Source organism: Cydia strobilella, chromosome 21 (assembly GCF_947568885.1).
Source record: "Cydia strobilella chromosome 21, ilCydStro3.1, whole genome shotgun sequence".
NCBI lineage: Eukaryota > Metazoa > Arthropoda > Insecta > Lepidoptera > Tortricidae > Cydia > Cydia strobilella.
The window spans coordinates 3,537,007-3,558,493 of NC_086061.1; the positions used below are offsets into that span (position 1 = coordinate 3,537,007).

Consider the following 21,487-nt stretch of genomic DNA (forward strand, 5'->3'; position numbering starts at 1 on the left):
ATTACTTTGCCTCACAAGTGAATAAAATACAACTTTCTTATCAGTTTTTGAACAATCAAGCATTTACCTGTCTAATTATTTGGGGTATCAGATAAAGTTAAAAAAATACAAAAAGGTAAAAAACAACAATTTTAATATTCAAAATATCTATACAATAATTCTATCTACTTTACAATTTACCTACTTAATGTTAGTGTTAGGTACAATAGGGTCGGAACAATCGAGTCTTGAGCAACTCATCTTTAAGCCCATGGATTTCTTCTATATCCATCAATAACTTTTATTGTATAGATCAGGGTGCGTAGCCAACGTGCCAATGAACGAAACGAAACTGTCACTGTCGCACTAACATGGAAGAGTGATAGAGAGAAACAAAGCGTCTCGTTATCGTAAGTGATTGTCACCTTAGCTAGGCACTCTGTAGGTAAAATTCACACAAACAGCCGCCGCGCATAGTCATAGTATATACAAGTAGTTATAGGCATGAAACCGAGCGACCAGGGGTAAGAGAAAGACATTCATGTATTGACAGTTTCATGTATGGCAGCATAATCCTTTTTCTCTTTCACTCTTATAAATTTCGGTATTTCGCCATCGCCTTGCTATGATGCCATAACCCGACCATGAAAAAAATGCCCGGTCGGTGATAAAGACAAAGCATGGCAATATTTTCTCTTTCCTCTTATAGAAATCGCAATAAGACTATCTTTCTTTATCAAAGAGTGACAGGCCCTTGGCCGCCGCCATATAATCGAAGTAACGACATTACAAAAAAAATCCAAAATTTGCCACTGAAATTGGAACCTAGTGTAGGTAGGAAATAGAGTTCATTTTGCGTTGTTAGATAATTGAACGAAACAAAGCAAAAGCGACTCTCTTCCAAATGAATAGGATTTAAATTTCATCGAACTGAAGAGGTACCTACTATAGGTAGGACCTTGGGCCTTAAGAGGTTAAGCATGTCGCTTTAAAAATTAAATGAGAGCGTAACTTCAATTGTATGGGAGTGGTTTTTTTGGCGGCGGCTTTAACAAACAAGAAATTGTGGTTGGGGAGCCCAAGAGGGGATTTTTATAGTTACTCGAGCGCGTCAGATTAAGATATGAGTGATATCTTGGTACCCCCGTGCTGCCTTTACCACTTTTACCCGTACATGTTGAACCGTCGGTGGGGGTTCAACAAATCGTTAAGCAGATTGTGGATTTGGTCATTTTAGTCCAAATTAATGCTATAATTGTGCTGTTACTAAATCTGACAATTATTTGTACGCATTTCCTTAATCTGACGGTTACAATGTGAAAATCGTGCGTCGAACTTGTGGTCGTCAGATTAAAGAATTGCTTACAAATAAGTGTCATATTAAGTTATAGAAAAATTATAGCATTAACTTGGACCAAAACGATCCACAATCTACTTAACCATTTTTTTAACCCTCCTCCAACCCCCTGAAATTTAAAAAAAATCTGTAGACGCTTTCCTGCTCGCTGGAAAAAATCTTTATATAACCTTTTTTCTTTTAATCATCTAATCTTTCAATTCCAATAGGTCTCTACGACGCTCGAGTAACTACACATTTAGCATCGCCGGATCCCCAGCTATTGTAGATATGTTTATTTCTATGCTTTTCCAGTGTTTTATGATACTTTTTGGCGACCAAATCCCTATAAAAAATATCACGTTTCGTTAACTTTCTGTATAATATTTAACAAGGTAAATTAATATAAAAATTCACCGATCCTATATTACTTCAACGTCTAAGACGAATCACGTTTGGACTGTAGGGCGAGTCAGAAATATAGTATGTTCTATAAGCAACATAAACATACTCTTGATTAACATGATCCTCCCTTCATCGTTAGTCAATAACAGCAAAGAGAATATATAGGATAGAGGGGTATTATCTTATCTTATCTTATGGTTTCGGGGGTACTGTCATAGTAAATTTTGGAGTCACAGTAAATTTACTGCCATCTATCGACACACGATTAAAACTAAAAATAGAAATATCCAAAAATGTATATCTATATGGATAAATGTATTTATTATTTTTGTATGATTTTGACCCTTGTTCTTTCACTGATATGTGTTAAAATTGTTAAATAACAAACGAAACCGTCAATTCCGAGGCACGTTTTTTCCTTAGACTTTATTCATCTTATACGGAGTTATATAGGACTTTGATAACAAATAGACTTATTGGCGCCGACTTAAGGTCTACATTCGTGGTTCAATATAATCATTATCTGTTTAGTTGAAAGTGTATTCTACAGACAATGTTTATATATAGGAATTTGGATGAAGATCATTTGATCCGATGCTAATAAGTTTCAGAATCTCACATTAGCTGATTAATATATTAGGAACATAATTAACAGATTAAATTAATTAAGTTTTGTTGATAGATCGCGACTTTTAAACTGTATTATATAATCTAATTTAAAATGTATCAATGTTTTTACTTAACCATAAGAACGCCACTGTCGGCAATAGCCGACAATAGGTACAGTTTAAAATAAAACCTTCATGCATTGCATTAAGGTTTACTATTGCATGTTATATCAAATAACAAAATATATGATCTCTAAATAAACTATTTTATTACTTTTCCGACTTTTTTTACAAAGTTTGTGTAGAAATCAGGCACGCTTATTTCTTTAATTACTTATAAATTATATTAGTATCTATTTTTTTATCCCAATTTTGATAAAACATCAGCTTTGGTAAGTTTCAAATATACATCAAAAACTTTATTCCCTATAATAGTTTTAGTTTAGATATAATATGGCAGAAGAATACATTTCATATGAAGTTTGTTCGTTCATAAAAAATACCCTTTGAAAAATGTACAAATTTATCAAATCTTAAACTTGTTTCAAAATGTAAGTAAATTAAAACATAGTTTCAATATGATTAGTCAAAAATACGTCGGGATCAATTCATATAGGACGTATCCGTCTTTCGACTGTTTTCTTGAGTGATTATCATCAAGCTCAAGGCTTACAAATCGCTACAGAGGGCGCTGAGGATTGGTTCTAATGACAGGTTGTTATCTTTAATCTATAGTTTATATTTCTTGGTATATTTGTCGTGTCAGATTATTATAAAAAATTGCAATAGCAAATAAGCATATGTTGATGAATTTTATTTGCCGTGAGATACTAAACTCCAAATCAAGATTTAGGTTTCTCCAGAAACATCGTAACTTTGAATTTCAATTAGTTTATATATTTTTCTCAAAAATGGACGGCAAAGTCGACGTTGCCGGTTAAAAAGTAGGTCGCGAAGTGCGTTGTTTATGGTCAGTCAAAAAATTAAAAAGTTAAAAACATTGCAGTCTCGATTTCGGGAATGCAATGTTGCATACAAATTCCATTATTTGTCGAGTTCCAAACTTTTTAAAAGTTGAAGTGGCCATATCAAATGCAGGCATAGGTCCATTAAACAGCCAAACAGATGATCAGTACTTATAATTATAATGTTGGTACCGCGACTATTTAGGTGTCTCAAATAGGTTGGCGTATTTTTAGCAGAAAAATACACTTCTATTTTTAATTAAAAAAATAAAACGGCGGCAAAGCGATTTGCTTATTACTTTTTTCTGTGAAAATATAGTATACATAAGAACGTTGCTTCTGTAAAATATTTCTATTATATTTGTATTTATTGCGCCATTTTTGAGAAAAGCACTATATATGACTCGGCTGGAAGGCTACTTGCTGGCTTCGGATTCAATTAAACGGACTCCCAAGGTCGTCGGTTTAAAACGAATCCTCAGCCAGCAAGTAGCTACTTCCGAGACTCGACAATAATGTACTATTTTTAATTTGTTTTCTTATTGAGTTTCTCGCCGGTTCTTTGGGTACCCTCCTCCAATTTAGGAGGGATTTAAATCTTCTCGCTCTGAGTTGTAGGGTTAGAGCCGGCGTACCTTTATCTGAAGTTCATGAGAGCAATATGCCTACTTGAAAACTATCTTTATCACCTGTCGCTCAGGACAAATTCACTTACAGCGCCATCTGCGTTGATCTTTGCGTGTTGAACCTCAGTAGTGCGTCAACTGGCGTCAAGGTTTTAATACTTTTTTTTTACATGGATGCCGTATCACGCCACTAAGCCCACTCAATTCGCACCTTAGGACTAAGGATACATTTGTTTTACCGAATACATGGGGTCAGTGTGCGTTCCGTGGCCTTCGTTGCTGGATTCAAGTACCAGGACATGGTTCTAAGGGAACCTGATGACGGTTGTTCCTAGGGCTTCATCGCTGCATGCGTGTGCTAGAGCGGCCTCGAAGTCTTGTGGCAGGTATACCTGGAGTAACAAAGGTAGAAGGTATATAAAGGAAGGTGGGAGATGTCAGGGCTAATAAAATACTTTTCACTTCTCATGCTCTAAAAGTGCTTCATATTAGACCTGCAAAGCGGGGCAAAAATCGTATTTTAGTCACTAGGGAAAATATTTATACATATTTTTGATTTAAAAAACACTTCACAACAGTCAATCACAGCACTTATCGGCAGTTAAACGGAACTGTGGGTTTTTTATTCGTACGTATACCTATACTGTGGTCATTATTTAAGTATTTAAGAGAAACTTCGTATTTGGTATTAACCAATTAGAATACAGATATATTAAAAATTACCAATCAGAATACGTAATTCATGTCTCAAGACATAAGGTGTTTTATAGTTCCTACTTTACAATTATTAAAAATATTATTCAGCGAATGTCATCATACCAGAAACCAAACGCATATTTAAAACTAAATTGCTAAACTTTTTGTTTGCTCATTCTGTAACGTGAAACCATCTTTTATCTACCTCCCTTTTACTCAAAATGTGCCAGTGCGATAGAGGCAAAACATCTTTTTTAAATCGGGAATTTCAAGGCAAGCATCCGGCTGTCAAATTTAGTATCTGTATTAATTACTGTATTTCATAAAATATAAAATAAGTACCTACCTGTCGTTTTTAGGGTTCCGTACCCAAAGGGTAAAAACGGGACCCTATTACTAAGACTCCTCTGTCCGTCTGTCTGTCCGTCTGTCAGCAGACTGTATCTCATGAACCGTGAAAGCTAGACAGGTGAAATTTTCACAGATGATGTGTTTCCGTTGCCGCTATAACAACAAATACTAAAAACAGAATAATATAAATATTTAAGTGGGGCTCCCATACAACAAACGTGATTTTTTGGCTGTTTTTTTCCGTAATGGTACGGAACCCTTCGTGCGCGAGTCCGACTCGCACTTGGTCGGTTTTTTTTATTCAGTGAAAAGTAGAGTGTATAGCACGGTAATAAAACGGTCCATTTTAACCTCGCCGTGCCTATCGACTCTCGCCGTTCCGGCTCGGGTAGCTATATGCACACCTCGCCTAAAATGGACCGTTTTATTCCCTAGTCATACAATCTACTATTTATACTGACCTTATCCAGTACAGGGCGCAGTGTGCCCTCATTCACTAGTGTCGCCAGAGATGTCAGACCACCGGCTAGCTTTTGCTTCTCTTCTAGCCAGTCCGTGTGCGTCCCACAGCCGACCACCCACTGCCAACATATGAAATATTATAATTTGACACGTTTTACAAACCAAAATTTGTTATTGCTCGAAAAACATTACATACTTAATATCAAGTAGTTTTGTTACCTTTATTTACCGACGTTTCGAAAATAATACTTGAATTAGTAATATAGCGTAGGTAAGATTTGTAGAACGTTTTTTACTTAGCAAAGAAGTTTGATTTATCTTATCCAGTTATAATGTAACTGTCACGAAAATTAAGCATAAATAGTTGTCGATGTCAAGTATTTTAACCTTTTGGACGCCAATGACCGATATATACGCACTGTAGCAGTGGCGTAGCTAGGGGGCCGGGTAGGCGGGGCAAGTGCCCCGGGCGCCATCCAAGAGGGGGCGCCAAAATGGGCAAAAGGCAGCAGCAGGGAAACTTTTATCAGTCGTCAGGGGGCGCAAATTTGGTGACTGCCCCGGGCGCCATATCCTCTAGCTACGCCCCTGCCGTAGGTTCAACGCCAAAGACCGATTAATCGGTCATAGATCACAGAGCAAGATAGACCTAATGCATGTGCATAAAGTTCAATTTCAGTTTTGACACTTCGATGACGTGGCATCTGGATGACAGCTTTTGTGTTTCACACGGCGTCGAAAAGGTTAATATATTTTGCAAATATGTGTACCTACGTACACATACAAGGGTTTTTTTACCTGTCGTATAATTACCACCATACAACATCAAAATATTAAATAAATATTTCTAACTCACCCTGAAAACCCTGAAAGTATAGAAGGACGCAGCGAACATGACCGACAAGGGGATGGGCAGCCGGTCCGTGATCAGAGGGGTGGGGCGGAGCTCCACCACTGCGTCGCGCGCAGCTGTGGCTCTGAAACAGATAGTTGTCTCTGTCACGCGAGGGAGAATTCACGGAGGGTTGAGCGGGATGGCAATTTCGCGGTTTTCCGCACTTTTCCGGCTCTCCGCGTAGTACATTACTTGTTGTTCTTGGCATGGTCACAATCACTATTGCTACGACCAGTGTTGGCCGAAACGTTAATGCAATTAACCATTAACCAGTACAAATTGAACCGTAAACCGTAAGGGACGGTTACAGTTTACGGTTCAATTTGTAATGGTTAATTGCATTAACGTTTCGGCCAACACTGGCTACGACAACGAAACTTGTGTGTTTCTATCACTTCCATATAAGACTCGGAACCGGTTTTTTAACCGACTTCAAGATTTCAAAAGGAGGAGGTTATCAATTCGGTTTTTTTTTTTTTTTTTTTTTTTTTTTTTTTTTTTTTTTTTTTTTTTTTTTTTTTAAATGTTTGTTACTCCATAACTCCGTCATTTCTGGACCGATTTTGAAAATTCTTTTTTTGATTGTAAGTATATACATACAGATTGGTCCCGTTTTGGTCAAAACGCAGTTCTGATGATGGAATCCATGAGGAATCGAGGGAACTCCTCAAATGTTAAAGGCATACATATAGTGATTTTAGTATTTTCATCAACAAATCAAGCATTTACATATAAAAAAGTGACATTTGATGAAGAGGAACTGCTGATGATGATCAGAACGGAACTCTTCAATGACGCATAGTTCACGTTTGGCGATTTGTCCTCTTCGTTATGATTGGTAAGCAAGTTAGGTTTTCAAGACACATTTTTGTCAAGCTCGAGTTCTGATGATGGGATCCATGAGGAATCGAAGGAACTCCTCAAATGTGAAAGGCATACATATAGTGATTTTTGTATTTTCATCAACAAATCCAACATTTCCATTAAAAAAAGTGACATTTGATGAAGTGCAGCTGCTGATGATGATCAGAAATATCAGAATGGAACTCTTTAACGACGCATAGTTCACGTTTGGCGATTTGTCCTCTTCGTTATGATTGGTAAGCAAGTTAGGTTTTCAAGACACATTTTTGTCAAGCTCGAGTTCTGATGATGGGATCCATGAGGAATCGAGGGAACTCCTCAAATGAGAAAGGCATACATGTAGTGATTTTTGTATTTTCATCAACAAATCCTGCTTTTACATAAAAAAGTGACATTTGATGAAGTGGAACTGCTGATGATGATCAGAATGGAACTCTTCAACGACACATAGTTCACGTTTGGCGATTTATTCTCTTCGTTATGGACCCAACCCCAAACTTGGACCTGGACTTTTTTTTGAACTGCGATCCTTACAGAACCGAACTGCTATCAGAAAAGTGGGTTAGGTTAGGTTAGAACTGTGACCCTTACAGAAACGAAATGCTATCAGAACATTCGGTTAGGTTAGGTTAGAACTATGACCCGTATAGAAACGAAATGCTACTAGAAACGTGGGTGGTTTTACCTCATTTTAGTTAGGCAAAAGATGCTATCTTTTTCATTTCATTGTCTGGAGTGCACCATCAACAATAAGCAACCTTTCAACGGCATCCCTCATTGAAGTCGGTTTTTTTTTCTTAAAAATTATTCTTTATACAAAAAATACCGGTACTATTACGTTCTTTTTTGATCTTTGGTTTATTATTTCATTTTTAATGGGACAATCTAATAATACGAAGTTGTTACCTAAATACATGATTCAGTCCTACGTAAAGAGCATAAAATAATAAAAATACATTGGGCTATTTCGGGTTTTTAAAAAAAACCGGTTCCGAGCCCTCCATATATTAGTGCGACAGTGACAGGTCAAATCTTGTCAATAAATAAGAACAAAAAACTATACTCATCCTTTTCTTTTGGGTGCTAGTACTAGTGTAAGACAAAACTACTCGCAGTATGATTCTCTCTATGTTTAAAATGAGACAGTCCTTTGAAAAAATGAAAATAAAAAAATGAAAAATATATTTATTTTGCACACAAAGATGGGAATTTGCAGATGGAGTATACATGAGGTCCAGGTTGCGCGCATACAGCGGTACATTTATAACAGTATGAACAGGGGTCCCCAAACTAGGCATAGCCTGTATCTTGGGCGACCAGTTAGTGAATTAAAAACTAGATTGAAAAAAAAAGAAAGTATGTCTAAAGATGAAGATAGGTGCTAATGCTAATAACCTTAGCTACTAGGGATTTACGTTGGTCAGTCTGTCAGTCAAGTCTCTTACGGCTAAGTGTCTATACCTATAGGTTAAATGTCTAATTATGTAACATAGAGTACCACTACATATGGACAGAAATTGAGGCTTATGGCCGCGATATTTAAAGCATTAGACTTTGACAAACTATATTAGTGCGACAGTGACAGTTGCGTTTCGATCGCTACGGAGCGTAAGCGATTGACATGTTGGCTACGCGGCCTGAGCCGAACGGAGCCGAGAATGCCCGAAAGCTGGTGCGAGAGACTCACTTGAGCGCAGCCCTCGCCGGGGAACAGTCCGCTGCGGGCGCGCCGGCCCCCGCGCACGCCAGCACGCCGTCCCACGGGCCGGCGCGCCCGCCATGCTGCGCGAGCATAGCCCACGACGCCGTGCTGTGGTTGTTGGCGTCCAGCTCCACGTACTCATGTGCTCCTGTCAGATAATAGTACATTTTACAACTAGTGTAAAAAGACATTTCACACGTGTTGTAAACGACGTTTTTTAATACAATTGCGAAAAAATAATAAATTAATATATCATTAGTAGAATCATACCACCAAACCAAACCAAAACCAAAAGTACCTATACAGCCCGCGATACTTGAGCTGCCGCAGCCCGCGATACCTTCATACTCGTGCGCGCCCCGGCCGCGGCCGCCGCGGGCCCGGCGCGGGTTGGTCGACGACACCGAGGAGTAACGAGTGAGGCCCCAGTACCTGCTCAAGCTATACAGCCCTTGATACTTGAGCTGCCGCAGCCCGCGATACCTTCATACTCGTGTGCGCCCCGGCCGCGGCCGCCGCGGGCCCGGCGCGGGTTGGTCAACGACACCGAGGAGTAACGAGTGAGGCCCCAGTACCTGCTCAAGCTATACAGCCCTTGATACTTGAGCTGCCGCAGCCCGCGATACCTTCATACTCGTGTGCGCCCCGGCCGCGGCCGCCGCGGGCCCGGCGCGGGTTGGTCGACGACACCGAGGAGTAACGAGTGAGGCCCCAGTACCTGCTCAAGCTATACAGCCCTTGATACTTGAGCTGCCGCAGCCCGCGATACCTTCATACTCGTGTGCGCCCCGGCCGCGGCCGCCGCGGGCCCGGCGCGGGTTGGTCAACGACACCGAGGAGTAACGAGTGAGGCCCCAGTACCTGCTCAAGCTATACAGCCCTTGATACTTGAGCTGCCGCAGCCCGCGATACCTTCATACTCGTGTGCGCCCCGGCCGCGGCCGCCGCGGGCCCGGCGCGGGTTGGTCAACGACACCGAGGAGTAACGAGTGAGGCCCCAGTACCTGCTCAAGCTATACAGCCCTTGATACTTGAGCTGCCGCAGCCCGCGATACCTTCATACTCGTGCGCGCCCCGGCCGCGGCCGCCGCGGGCCCGGCGCGGGTTGGTCAACGACACCGAGGAGTAACGAGTGAGGCCCCAGTACCTGCTCAAGCTATACAGCCCTTGATACTTGAGCTGCCGCAGCCCGCGATACCTTCATACTCGTGTGCGCCCCGGCCGCGGCCGCCGCGGGCCCGGCGCGGGTTGGTCAACGACACCGAGGAGTAACGAGTGAGGCCCCAGTACCTGCTCAAGCTATACAGCCCTTGATACTTGAGCTGCCGCAGCCCGCGATACCTTCATACTCGTGTGCGCCCCGGCCGCGGCCGCCGCGGGCCCGGCGCGGGTTGGTCGACGACACCGAGGAGTAACGAGTGAGGCCCCAGTACCTGCTCAAGCTATACAGCCCTTGATACTTGAGCTGCCGCAGCCCGCGATACCTTCATACTCGTGTGCGCCCCGGCCGCGGCCGCCGCGGGCCCGGCGCGGGTTGGTCAACGACACCGAGGAGTAACGAGTGAGGCCCCAGTACCTGCTCAAGCTATACAGCCCTTGATACTTGAGCTGCCGCAGCCCGCGATACCTTCATACTCGTGTGCGCCCCGGCCGCGGCCGCCGCGGGCCCGGCGCGGGTTGGTCAACGACACCGAGGAGTAACGAGTGAGGCCCCAGTACCTGCTCAAGCTATACAGCCCTTGATACTTGAGCTGCCGCAGCCCGCGATACCTTCATACTCGTGCGCGCCCCGGCCGCGGCCGCCGCGGGCCCGGCGCGGGTTGGTCAACGACACCGAGGAGTAACGAGTGAGGCCCCAGTACCTGCTCAAGCTATACAGCCCTTGATACTTGAGCTGCCGCAGCCCGCGATACCTTCATACTCGTGTGCGCCCCGGCCGCGGCCGCCGCGGGCCCGGCGCGGGTTGGTCAACGACACCGAGGAGTAACGAGTGAGGCCCCAGTACCTGCTCCGCGCTAAATTCAATTTTAACTGCGTTTCGAAAGTATAGTTTGGAACTAAAAAGTAAAAAGCACTAGTTCGAGAAATTGAGCTTCTCGCACGCTACGCAGCCACAAAAAGTACCACTTTTTGAGCAACTGTATTAAAAATGACGTTATTCATTAGTTTGTTATATATAGTACATTACTACAGAGGCCGTAAAGTAAGGGGTTGCCGGCCGAACGTAGTGAGACCGGATAGTTATGAGGCCGGCAACCCGCTTTTCACGCCGAGGTATGTAGTGCTTTTCTCAAACATGCAATACAAATATGATTAAATAATTTCACGGTTTAGGCTCACTTGTTTTAGACACTCGCGCGACATGTTTCGGTAAACTCACCGGGTCACGTTTCGGGTCACTAATAATGCTACTAATGTTAGTATGTCTCACAACAGTTTAAATTCGATTACAAATATGATGATGATTGTTTCATGTCCTAATGTGATAGGTTATTCAGTGCGTGGGATATTAATTTTATTATTTTTGCGTTACGACGAACGGTTTAGGAGACCGCCCTATAAAGATGATAACAAAATATCCATAACAGTAATAAGGTGATGACGACTCGTTTTGTCGGCACTGGGCGACTGCGGCGTCGAAGACAGAGGTTATTGTAATAATGTTAGGGTTGAAAGTCGGGAATATGTTCTAGTTCACATAACTATTATTTGTGGAATGTTCCAGTTACAATTCATTTATAGGTCTTTGGTGGCGTCAAAATATTAATAAAGTCGCCAAAATCTTGCCAGGTTTTGTTAAAGCTTCCCTGGCTTTCCGTAGAGCTAACAAGGACATATGAGCATCGCCCACAATGTCACTTATAGCTAGCCCAAGCTTTCTTAGGCATTTTTGCCCGTCCCAGAGCTAGCACAAAAGTACCATTCAAATATGAACCATAACGCAATGCAATAAAGTCATTAGCTTACCTAAATTCTGTAAAGCGTTACTGGCTCTCCTTGGGGCTAGAACAGAGACGTGAGCACCTCGAGCAGTCAGCAGTTGTATTAACGCGCAGCCTTCGCCGCTGGCCGCGCCGCATATCACCATGCTGGGGGAAATAAGACTTTAGTGTGTTGTAAATAAGGTCCACATCGCGATTAACCACCAATTTTTTTGATCAAGTGTTACTTTGCGGAAGTTTATAGTAAATACTACAATATTGCATTGCCATTTTTCCTAATATAACGTGCTAGTCAATTAGTAAAATTACCACGTTTCCAACGTAGGACTCTTGCCTTGAGGCTGCGAGGCCGACAGTCCTACATATCATCCCTGCTTGTCTACTGTTTTCCCTTACATTCCGATGTAAAACACAGTTGTTTAGGACTCCAGCCTTGAGAAGTCGCGAGACCGACATCCTACACATTATAATCCCTACTTGCCTACCGTTTCCCCTTACATTCCGATGTACAGCGCAACCGTTCAAGGGCGCGCAGGGCGAGGGCTCCGGCCCAGGGCAGCGAGGCCGCCGCATCCGCTGCGAGGCCGTGAGGCCGTTTGCTGACTCGAGTACTGAAATATAAGAAAGAACAAACCATTATGAAAGTCGTAAAATTTGTGCATAAATATTTTTAACTGCAACAGAGTAATAACGAGAAAGTAATAAAGATAAATCTGGCCTGAATATCACAAGTCACATGAGACAATATCGTAATTTATAATTTGCATTATATTAATGGTGAAGGCTTATAAAAGCTACTCGAAGATGGAGCTTTTCTAAATTAAATAAATAAGGTTCAACAATACCATAAACAATCAAAATTAATAGTTGTCCTCCCAGTTTTCGCAAATTAACTGACCCTATTCGTAAATATGGGCCCAGGGCTCGGAACCGGTATTTTTTAAAAACCCCGAAATAGCCCAATATTTTTATTTTTTTTATGCTCATTACGTAGGACTGAATTATGTATTTAGGAAACAATTTTGCATTATTAAAACGTCCCATTAAAAATGAAATTATAAACAAAAGAACGAAAAGGAACGTAATAATACCGGTATTTTTGTATGGAGCAAATACCGGTTTCCGACCCCTGAATATGGCACCGCTTAATGTCATTTCATAGAAATGTGATCATTTATACTACCAAAGATAGATATAACTCCGTAATAGATGGATACAGTCTAAGGAAAAAACGTGCCTCGAAAATCAAGAAAATTGGCCTACAGTCGTATAGATGGCGTTGATGGTTTCGTTTGTTATTTAACAATTTTAACGCATATCAGTGAAAGAACAGAGGTCAAAATCATACAAATAATTAATGCAAATAAAAAAAATCATTTATCTATATTTAAATACATTCTATCGTATTTTTATAAATCTTCATTTTTAGTTTTAAAGTGTGTCGACAGATGGCAGTGAATTTACTGGGGTTACAAAATTTACTATGACAGTACCGCTCTAGTATAAGTTACTCTATGATACTACCCTTTTATTTTAGCTTCGCAACAGTCGGTAAAAAGGTGAATTGGGGAATGCTTTCAGGGTTGTTGTGATTTTCCACCTGCGTATCGTAAGTAGTTCGGTGGCCGCGCCGCCGCTCCATTCGCTGACGCAGCCCCACACTTCATCACCCAACTCCAAGTGCCCCACTCCATATCCCACGTCCAGCACCACTCCTATGTAAAACACGCTTGTTAACTCATTAATATTATTTAGTATATTTTTATTGCCATCAATTCTGATTTTGGCCATGTGTTTAGAAGCTTACCAGCCCGTCCACTCGAAACAAAAATATAACCAACTCCATAAAACAGTATGCAATCATTTTATAGTCTTCAACAGCAGTTAAATATCACCAAATGATGGTTTCAAAATTTTTTTCTGAAAAATACCAGATTTAGGGTTCCGTACCTCAAAGGGAAAAAACGGAACCCTTATAGGATCACTCGTGCGTCTGTCTGTCTGTCTGTCCGTCTGTCACAGCCTATTTTCTCCGAAACTACTGGACCAATTAAGTTGAAATTTGGTATACATATCTACGTTTGTGACCTAAAGACGGACATGTAACGCAAATAAATGAATTTTAAACATGGGGGCCACTTTTGGGGGGTAAACGAGAAAATTAAAAAATAAAGTTTTTCAGACTATATCATGTTATATATCAAATGAAAGAGCTCATTGTGAGAATCTCAAATATATATTTTTTATAATTTTAGAATAAATAATTTAGAAGTTATTCAAGTAAATAGGCAAAAAATTACCATTCTCCCACCTTTATCTCCGAAACTACTGGGCCAAAAATTTTGAAAAAAATACACAAAATAGATCTTTACCTATAGATCACCGGAAAACCTATTAGAAATGTGCAGTCAAGCGTGAGTCGGACTCGGAATTACTTAGTTTTTGATCCGACCCCTAGGGGTTTTTAAAGACATTTCGCATAAAAAATACATTGTTTAAATTGTGTAATGTACGGAACCCTTCGAACGCGAGTCCGACTCGCACTTGGCCGGTTTTTTTTTAATTGGCCCCGCCGTCTTTGAGAAATCCCAAGGGATCCGGATTAATTCAGAACCACCTTCCAAATTAAGTCGGTTAAAAACACCTGTACTGACCTGCGAACCCTCGACCGACGACGGGCTGGCTCCGCCCGCAGAGCGCGCGCAACACCGCCCCTCGGCCTCGTAATGTGGCCCGGTCGCACGGACACACGGTGAACGCTTGCACGCGTATCAACACCTCGCCAGCGCCCGCCGCTGTTAACAACACGAATTTGTGGTTGCAGTGGGTAAGTACCACAAGTACAAGTATTAGTACAAGTGTACTAATCACAATTCTCACAGGGTTTAGAAAGACTGGGACGGTAAAGCCCCACGGCCCGCGGATGGCAGAATGTTCAGAAAACATTCGTATTATAACATAATTATCGACATTAAAAAATATGTAACATGTGTATAAAAAAGTAGGATCTCTCTTTTGAAGGCTGCTAACATAAATAAATGAAATATATTAATATTGGACAATTTTACACAAACACTTGTACTTCCATTTGGTATTTTCAACCCACTCAGGTCGCGAATAAAAATCTGAACATTTGTCTATGGAGCAGATGTTATAAATATTTTTCATTTTTTGTCTTCCTGTATTCCTCCAGGATCACAAACAAACCGCTCGTCGGAACGTTGAATGGTGGTTACGGTTTCTTTCTATCACTTCCTCGGCGAGTTCATACTCGCTCTGATCAATGGAACTTCATGTGGATCCGGGGGACAAATCACGTCAAATATTTACAACACGAACTTTCGTAATATTGTTTATGTAAGGAAGGCTTTGTTTATGTAAGGAAATAATGTAATAATGTGTGAATGTATGTGTACTCTTAATTTAATGAAATGTGTAAAATAATTGTAATCAAATCACCTACTTACTTGTAGCCCTCTTATATTGCTGTGCCCTTGCAGGGTGTCACATGTATACCTTTATGTTCTATTCCATCCATGTTTGTAATGTGATATGCAATAAAACAATTCTATTCTATTCTATTCTAATAGTCCTATCATTACACACTACCGCGTCATGAGGCAAATAGACAAAAACGGTCCTTTACCCGGCGCTGTGGCATCTTCAACGAGTATGACGCTCTGGTCGTTTTGCGCGTGTAACGCGCGCGCATGCGGCCCGCTGGGCACGTGGGTCGCGCAGCGGAGCCCTACGGCCAGCCCGCAGCCCCCACCCAGCGCTAGGCCGCAAGCAAATATCACCATGCTGCGACGCCATACTGGAAATAAAAGTACAGGTCAGACAATGCGTTGGTCGTTTTGAAGTTATGATGGATCCCCATCTACATGATTGTGAAATACGATTATGGAACATTACGGATTTTTTACCTAACTACAGGCATCGTTATGAATTTTGTAGTATATGTAGGTACTCGTATTGTGTGCCAGCTATCAGAAAAACCAGGTTAACATAGATGAGACACACCTCGATCTTCAACAAAGCCACCGACTCCGCATACAACAGTGCAAGGGAGAGGGGAGGTATCACTGATACGCTGCGCCGCGTTTCTAGTCCAGTCTTTATGCTATCAACTTGTCAATACAATACTATTACTTATTCTGGGTCAATACTGCGTAACATAGATAAGACAATCTATCTTTAAACAGAGCCACAAGCATACAGCAACACTGGTGAAAGACGTGTTCCATCTCTGACACACTGCGCTAAATACACTGCACTGCACTGTGATAAATCATATGAACTTAGTTAAGACATTGCCGTGTAAACTTTATTAATGTATGTTTATAAATAAAAAATCCGAATCTGAATCTGCTGCATCTCTCGTCCATAACATCAACTTTAATTTAACCCTTAGAACCTTTGACACCATACCAGGGTAACATCAAGATCTTTAAACATTAAACAGCGGCAAAGGCTCTCACACAACAGCACTGATGAAAGAGAGTGCTTTTATTAACTCGTAGAAATTGTAACTACATACCTCGATCTGTTAACAGCGCCACCAACTCCTCATACAGAAGAACAGGGGAAAGAGGGGGTGTGCCATCTCTGATGCGCTGCGCCGCGTCTCTCGTCCAGGCCGCGATGCGGTCCCGGCCCTCCGCTATCAGCTCGTGGTGCCAGATGTCGTTGAATGCTTCGCGGATCTATGGACCAGGGCGGCATTAGGGCATATATAGTTAAACTAGCAAGCAGAGCTTTATAAGGGCTGGCGAAGTTTTTGACCGAGCGTTACCGAAGGTCTCTATTTCAGCTTGGGCAAAAATGTTTTCGTATGTCCGAATGTTCTCCCCTACAGATCGCAATTCTCAACCGATTCTCGTGAAATTTTGTGAGCAGGTTCGATGATTAAATAGATTTTTTTGTTGGTTCAGTTTTTGGATATTTTTCAAAATGGCGGAGCCGTAGGTACTTTTATTTAGTTTTAAGTTATGCTCGCGAGGTCTACAGCTCACAGAGCCACTGGTATACCTAGTTATAATTTTCAAGACCCTTTTAAAGAGAGATCTCTTAATGTATGGATATACGGACTTGTAAATAATTCATACGACAAAATCATTGTCCATTCAGTTTTTGGTTAGCTCCCAATTCGCCGGAATCTTTTAATTGTTTCGTCGGATTGTCGTATATTCGGATTTTGATGTACTAATGTAAATCCGGCAAAACAGGAATGCGGCGAAACAAGAATTCGGCGAATCAGGGACTAACCAATATTTTTGGCTGTGCTGTAACATGGTTGTACCGTACCCGGGGTCCCTTTGTTTGACATAATTATTGAAAGTCATAATGTAATGATTGTCATATTATCATTAGTCATAATTCTGAAACCGTTAACTTTTCAAGATTTTCCTCAGGTTATCCTACAGATAGGTTAATCCTGAAAAGTTACGCATTTCTGAGAAAACCCAAATTATGACTAACGAAAATGTTGACAAACAATACATTATGACTTAAAACTATATGGGAAACAATAGAGACCCTGTGGCATTATTTACTTATGTATGTACTTTATAATATTTTTTGTGCTTTGGTGCAAAAGTCGACCTTATTGTGCAAAATGTAAGGTTGGAATTTCAACCCAATGTTCGGAATGTATATAGTGTACACATACCGTGTTAAGGACCTCAACAGTGCGGTTGACAGCATCCTCAACCCGGGACCGGCCATTACCCGCTGCTGATTTTGCTGCTTCCTGTTAATAAGAGGAACATTTTATTTGTCGCAATTATTCATTCACATAAACTGGATACAAAAAAGAGTAGCTTACTTTACACAACTTTAAAGCAAAAAAGGAAATCTGTAAGGATCACTGATGATTTTTTATGGTTCCGTACCCAATGGGTAAAAGCGGGACCCTATTACTAAGACTACACTGTCCATCTGTCTGTCTGTCTGTCCATCTGTCTGTCACCAGGCTGTATCTCATGAATAATGATAGCTAGACAGTCGAAATGTTCACAGATGATGCATTCTGTTGCCCCTATAACAACGAATACTAAAAACAGAATAACATAAATATTTATGTGGGACTCACAACAAATGTGAAATTTAACTAACTTAGCAGTTTCACTCATGTATTTTTTTTTGTATTTTTAGTTGGTTTAGAAACAGCTAAGTTAGTTAAGTTAATATATCTCACAATAGTTCAAATTCGATTAAATGTGAAATTTTTGCCGTTTTTTGCATAATGCATAATGGTGTTTTTTTAAAATTATTATATGTATGTATGTAACAGCAAAAGTAATGCACATATAGTATAGAATTATCATCTTATTACAATGGCATTCTTACAGTTGGTATGGAACTAAAGGACAATAATTAATAACAGTACACACAAATGACTATAAAACTGAAATGGCTCTGTCAAATGAAATGGCTCTGTCAAATAGATTCATTAACAATGCAAGCCCAGCAACAGCTTTGGCCATGGTTTCATGGCTATTGGTTCTGATTAGAGAATATTGGGCATTTTCTATGAAAAGGGACCTTATTGTTGATGGCGCTTACGCCGCACAGCGTCGCGCGGCATTGTATTTATATCAGAGCATCGTTTATAATGGCGTAAGCGCCATTGACAATTAGGTCCCTTTTTATAGAAAATACCACATATTATCTTATCTAAACTAAACTAGAGAGAGTAAAAAAACTTGATCTTAGTTGAACTCAATTCAATCCAAATAGTTGAGTCAATATTCCATGATATAGAAATTTTCTTTATGTAACACCTTTTATAACCATGGTTTTTTGCATGAAATAAATAATAAAAATATGACATTAAAATTTTCATGATATCCATTTTATTACATTTTGTAAAACAAACTATAACTATTATAAGTATTTTCAGAAAGTTGACCGACTCTAAATTAGCATAGAATAGTTTATTCTCTAACATACTTCTTATATGAAACATATCATTAGCATTTACTACAAGTAATTAAGTATTATATAAGTTCAGGGTCATTCATCCGCGAAAATTAGAGCAAAGTCATTTGAGAGTCAAAATAAACAATAGTTTTCACTAGAACAACACGCCACTGACCCATTTCACACATTTCAAACAAATAAACAAATTTTAAATCATCAAAACTTCCGGAAAATTGGATAGTAGTGAGAATCACTTACGTGTAAAGCACCGATCTTTTCTCCAGCTTTTAACTTCAGCTCGTCCATAATACGGCACCACGAGATGACGGAGGGTCTGTCTAAACCAGACGAAAGTTAAAATGCACATCCAAGCCTTAACCTTTGGACTAAAATCGGCCTAAATAACTGCACACCCAAAATAGATCGTCATTGACAAAACTAGCGCTACTAATATAGTAATAATGTAGAAAGCTAAGTCAAATTGAATTGTTATACGTATTTTTACATGTTAGAACTCACAAATTAGATTATTTCATGACTAAATACTGTATTTCCAATACCTTAAACAAACATAACCCCCACAGTGTTTTCCTTTTCGTGTTTTTGACAGCTGATTATTTGACAGACATGTGACGTTTGCATAGACTGTTCAAGACAATGTGAAAAACGCTAACATTTCTAATTTTAATTTTTTGCCAACAATCATTCAACTTGTTTTTAGGGCTTGCAATATTATAAAAATAAACCGGGAATTTTCTATTACTTTTTTTTTGTATTTTATGGCTTGGTTACGAGACCTTTAAGCCAAATATTCAATAAAATTAGTGTATCTGTTTAATGTGTATCTACTTTGATCTACTTATACCATGAATCTAGTATAACTGGATCGGTCATGAGGGGTGGGGGAAAATGACCGAACGGGATAGTCTTATGTATCTTTCAGTAGGAGTAGCAGAGAAAGCGCTGTTATTGTTTGTCCTTGTCATAGTTTCACTTTTCCACCGCTGCCACAACCGAGGTTGTGGCAAACAAATAAGTACGTGACATATCATGTTTGTTCGTTGCTTGTTTAATTATCGTTGTTTTGTATGAAATTGTGCTTTCTCTTATGAAATAGTGATGGTTAGCGTTTTGAATGCTTGAACTTTGATAAAATACTGGTGAATTGTTCTGTAATCGGCTGTAATAGCCGCTCTGAGCAAAAATATGAGATCATAACCTTTCACACGTAAGTACGGTATTTTACACCTTCCTCTTAACGCAATATGTGAGAATAACATCGTAAAATTACGTTACACTCAAAGCAATGTAGAATCAAACGATTTCAATAAAATCACAATTATTTACGCAAATTAACAAAACATTATTTGTAAAATTATCCGCCCAAATTACGTAGGTAGGTAGGAATCTGAGGTCAGCCATTTTTAAACTTCTTCTTAATTTAGCTGCATAACATATGCATAACAATCATGTTAGGGATACCAGATGAAAATATCATAATTTTATGGGTAATTTTGACCTCGAAGTTTTTTCGTACTTCTAATTCCAAAAAATAAATAAACAAATGTTGTGAAGATTAAATGTGGTGTACATTAATTGGTGTGATTGCAATTTGTGAGTTCTTTAAATTAAAACCCATAATAGATTTTATTTTACGTTTTATTTACTAAACATGTTTAGTTTTGTACCACCTGCGCGAATTATAGGAGGTATTTCATTGTTCATACGCCTAAAAAGAACGGCCCATTGACATTTTATTTAACATTTTTTTAATACCGTCAAACAAGCTAACTTTGCCTCCAGGATAATCGCCCCAACGTGATATCAAATATTGGGGTAATTTTTACCAATATGGTATCCCCACGTTTATGACGTCATCTATGTCTATCCCTTACGGGCGCACGCGTATAGCTGGTCTATGTAATGCTAGGTCTATGACTTATACTAATTTATGAAAATATAGTAATTAACAATAAAAGACTTAATACAAATCGCATTTTTATCTTTATTTGACATTTTAATTACAATTGATACAATTCTAATTTATTTACGTTGATATCGACTTTAATTTTAACTTATTAAATTGTTTGACATGTTTTTCTTTGTACATGACGATCCTTATTTTGAGACACAATTAATATTTTTAAATTTATAATGTAATGTTTGTCGATCATGATGAGAAGATAAACATAATTTTGACGAATGTAGCAAATTTATAGTGTACCTTATTTTCATCGTGAATAAAGAACATCTAAATCATTGTAACATTTATTTCATACAGTGATATACAATATCGCTTCACTAGATTCACTTTCTCAATTCATTTTCAATCTCAATACTCTCCCCTCTGGTCTCGGGCATGAGTACCAGGAGTACAACAATGCCGAGGAGATTCATCCCCGCACAGATATACATTAGAAGTATGTGTGCATGCCGAGAGCTGCAGTAATGGGAGCGAAGGTCGCTAGCTGTGTAAGGGCTTATTACTTATTACACTTTTCTAAATTTAGTGACTAACAAGAGGGACGCCGCTATACGTGAGACGCGATGAGAGATACATCCTATCGTTTCTCACGTATAGCGGCGTCCCTCTTGTTAGTCACTAAATTAGGATAGTGTAATAAGCTCTTAAAGCACATGAACCACGCCTGGGCTGTGACCATGCCCAAAAGTTTAGCTCGGATCTGAAATTCGATGAAGGCAACTTACAGCTATACTGTACTACCTCGAGA

General features: G+C 39.9%; 2 protein-coding genes across 4 annotated transcripts in view; both read right to left on the reverse strand.

The window, feature by feature from the left end:
• Nucleotides 1-21,487, reverse strand: part of LOC134750998 (zinc finger CCCH domain-containing protein 13) — a 251,843-nt gene that overhangs the window by 144,268 nt on the left and 86,088 nt on the right. The window lies entirely within an intron of this gene.
• On the reverse strand, nucleotides 116-19,368 carry LOC134750891 (reticulon-4-interacting protein 1, mitochondrial-like). 3 transcript variants are annotated; one of them, XM_063686130.1, is made up of 13 exons: nucleotides 19,316-19,368; nucleotides 19,014-19,093; nucleotides 17,503-17,583; nucleotides 16,372-16,537; nucleotides 15,478-15,648; nucleotides 14,486-14,626; nucleotides 13,432-13,546; nucleotides 12,317-12,442; nucleotides 11,857-11,978; nucleotides 8,875-9,037; nucleotides 6,285-6,405; nucleotides 5,428-5,547; nucleotides 116-4,311 (listed from the first exon to the last, which is right to left on the reverse strand). In XM_063686130.1, the coding sequence occupies exons 2-13, from the start codon at nucleotides 19,059-19,061 to the stop codon at nucleotides 4,225-4,227; spliced, it is 1,461 nt and encodes a 486-aa protein (XP_063542200.1). In that variant the 5' UTR covers nucleotides 19,062-19,093; nucleotides 19,316-19,368; the 3' UTR covers nucleotides 116-4,224. The 3 variants fall into 3 exon arrangements, with proteins under 3 accessions (XP_063542200.1, XP_063542198.1, XP_063542199.1); XM_063686128.1 differs by having other exon boundaries at nucleotides 19,014-19,089; nucleotides 19,316-19,362; XM_063686129.1 differs by lacking the exon at nucleotides 19,316-19,368 and having other exon boundaries at nucleotides 19,014-19,292.

Bases quoted from the DNA above. Each gene is read 5' to 3' on its own strand.
- LOC134750891 (XM_063686130.1), bottom strand. From the start codon at position 19,061: ATGGACGAGCTGAAGTTAAAAGCTGGAGAAAAGATCGGTGCTTTACAC. The intron at 13,547-14,485 runs GTCAGTACAGGT...TGTTTTACATAG, and splicing joins CGTCGGTCGAGGGTTCGCAG to GAGTGGTGCTGGACGTGGGA. The intron at 11,979-12,316 runs GTAGGCAAGTAG...TATTTCCCCCAG, and splicing joins TCGGAATGTAAGGGGAAACG to CATGGTGATATGCGGCGCGG.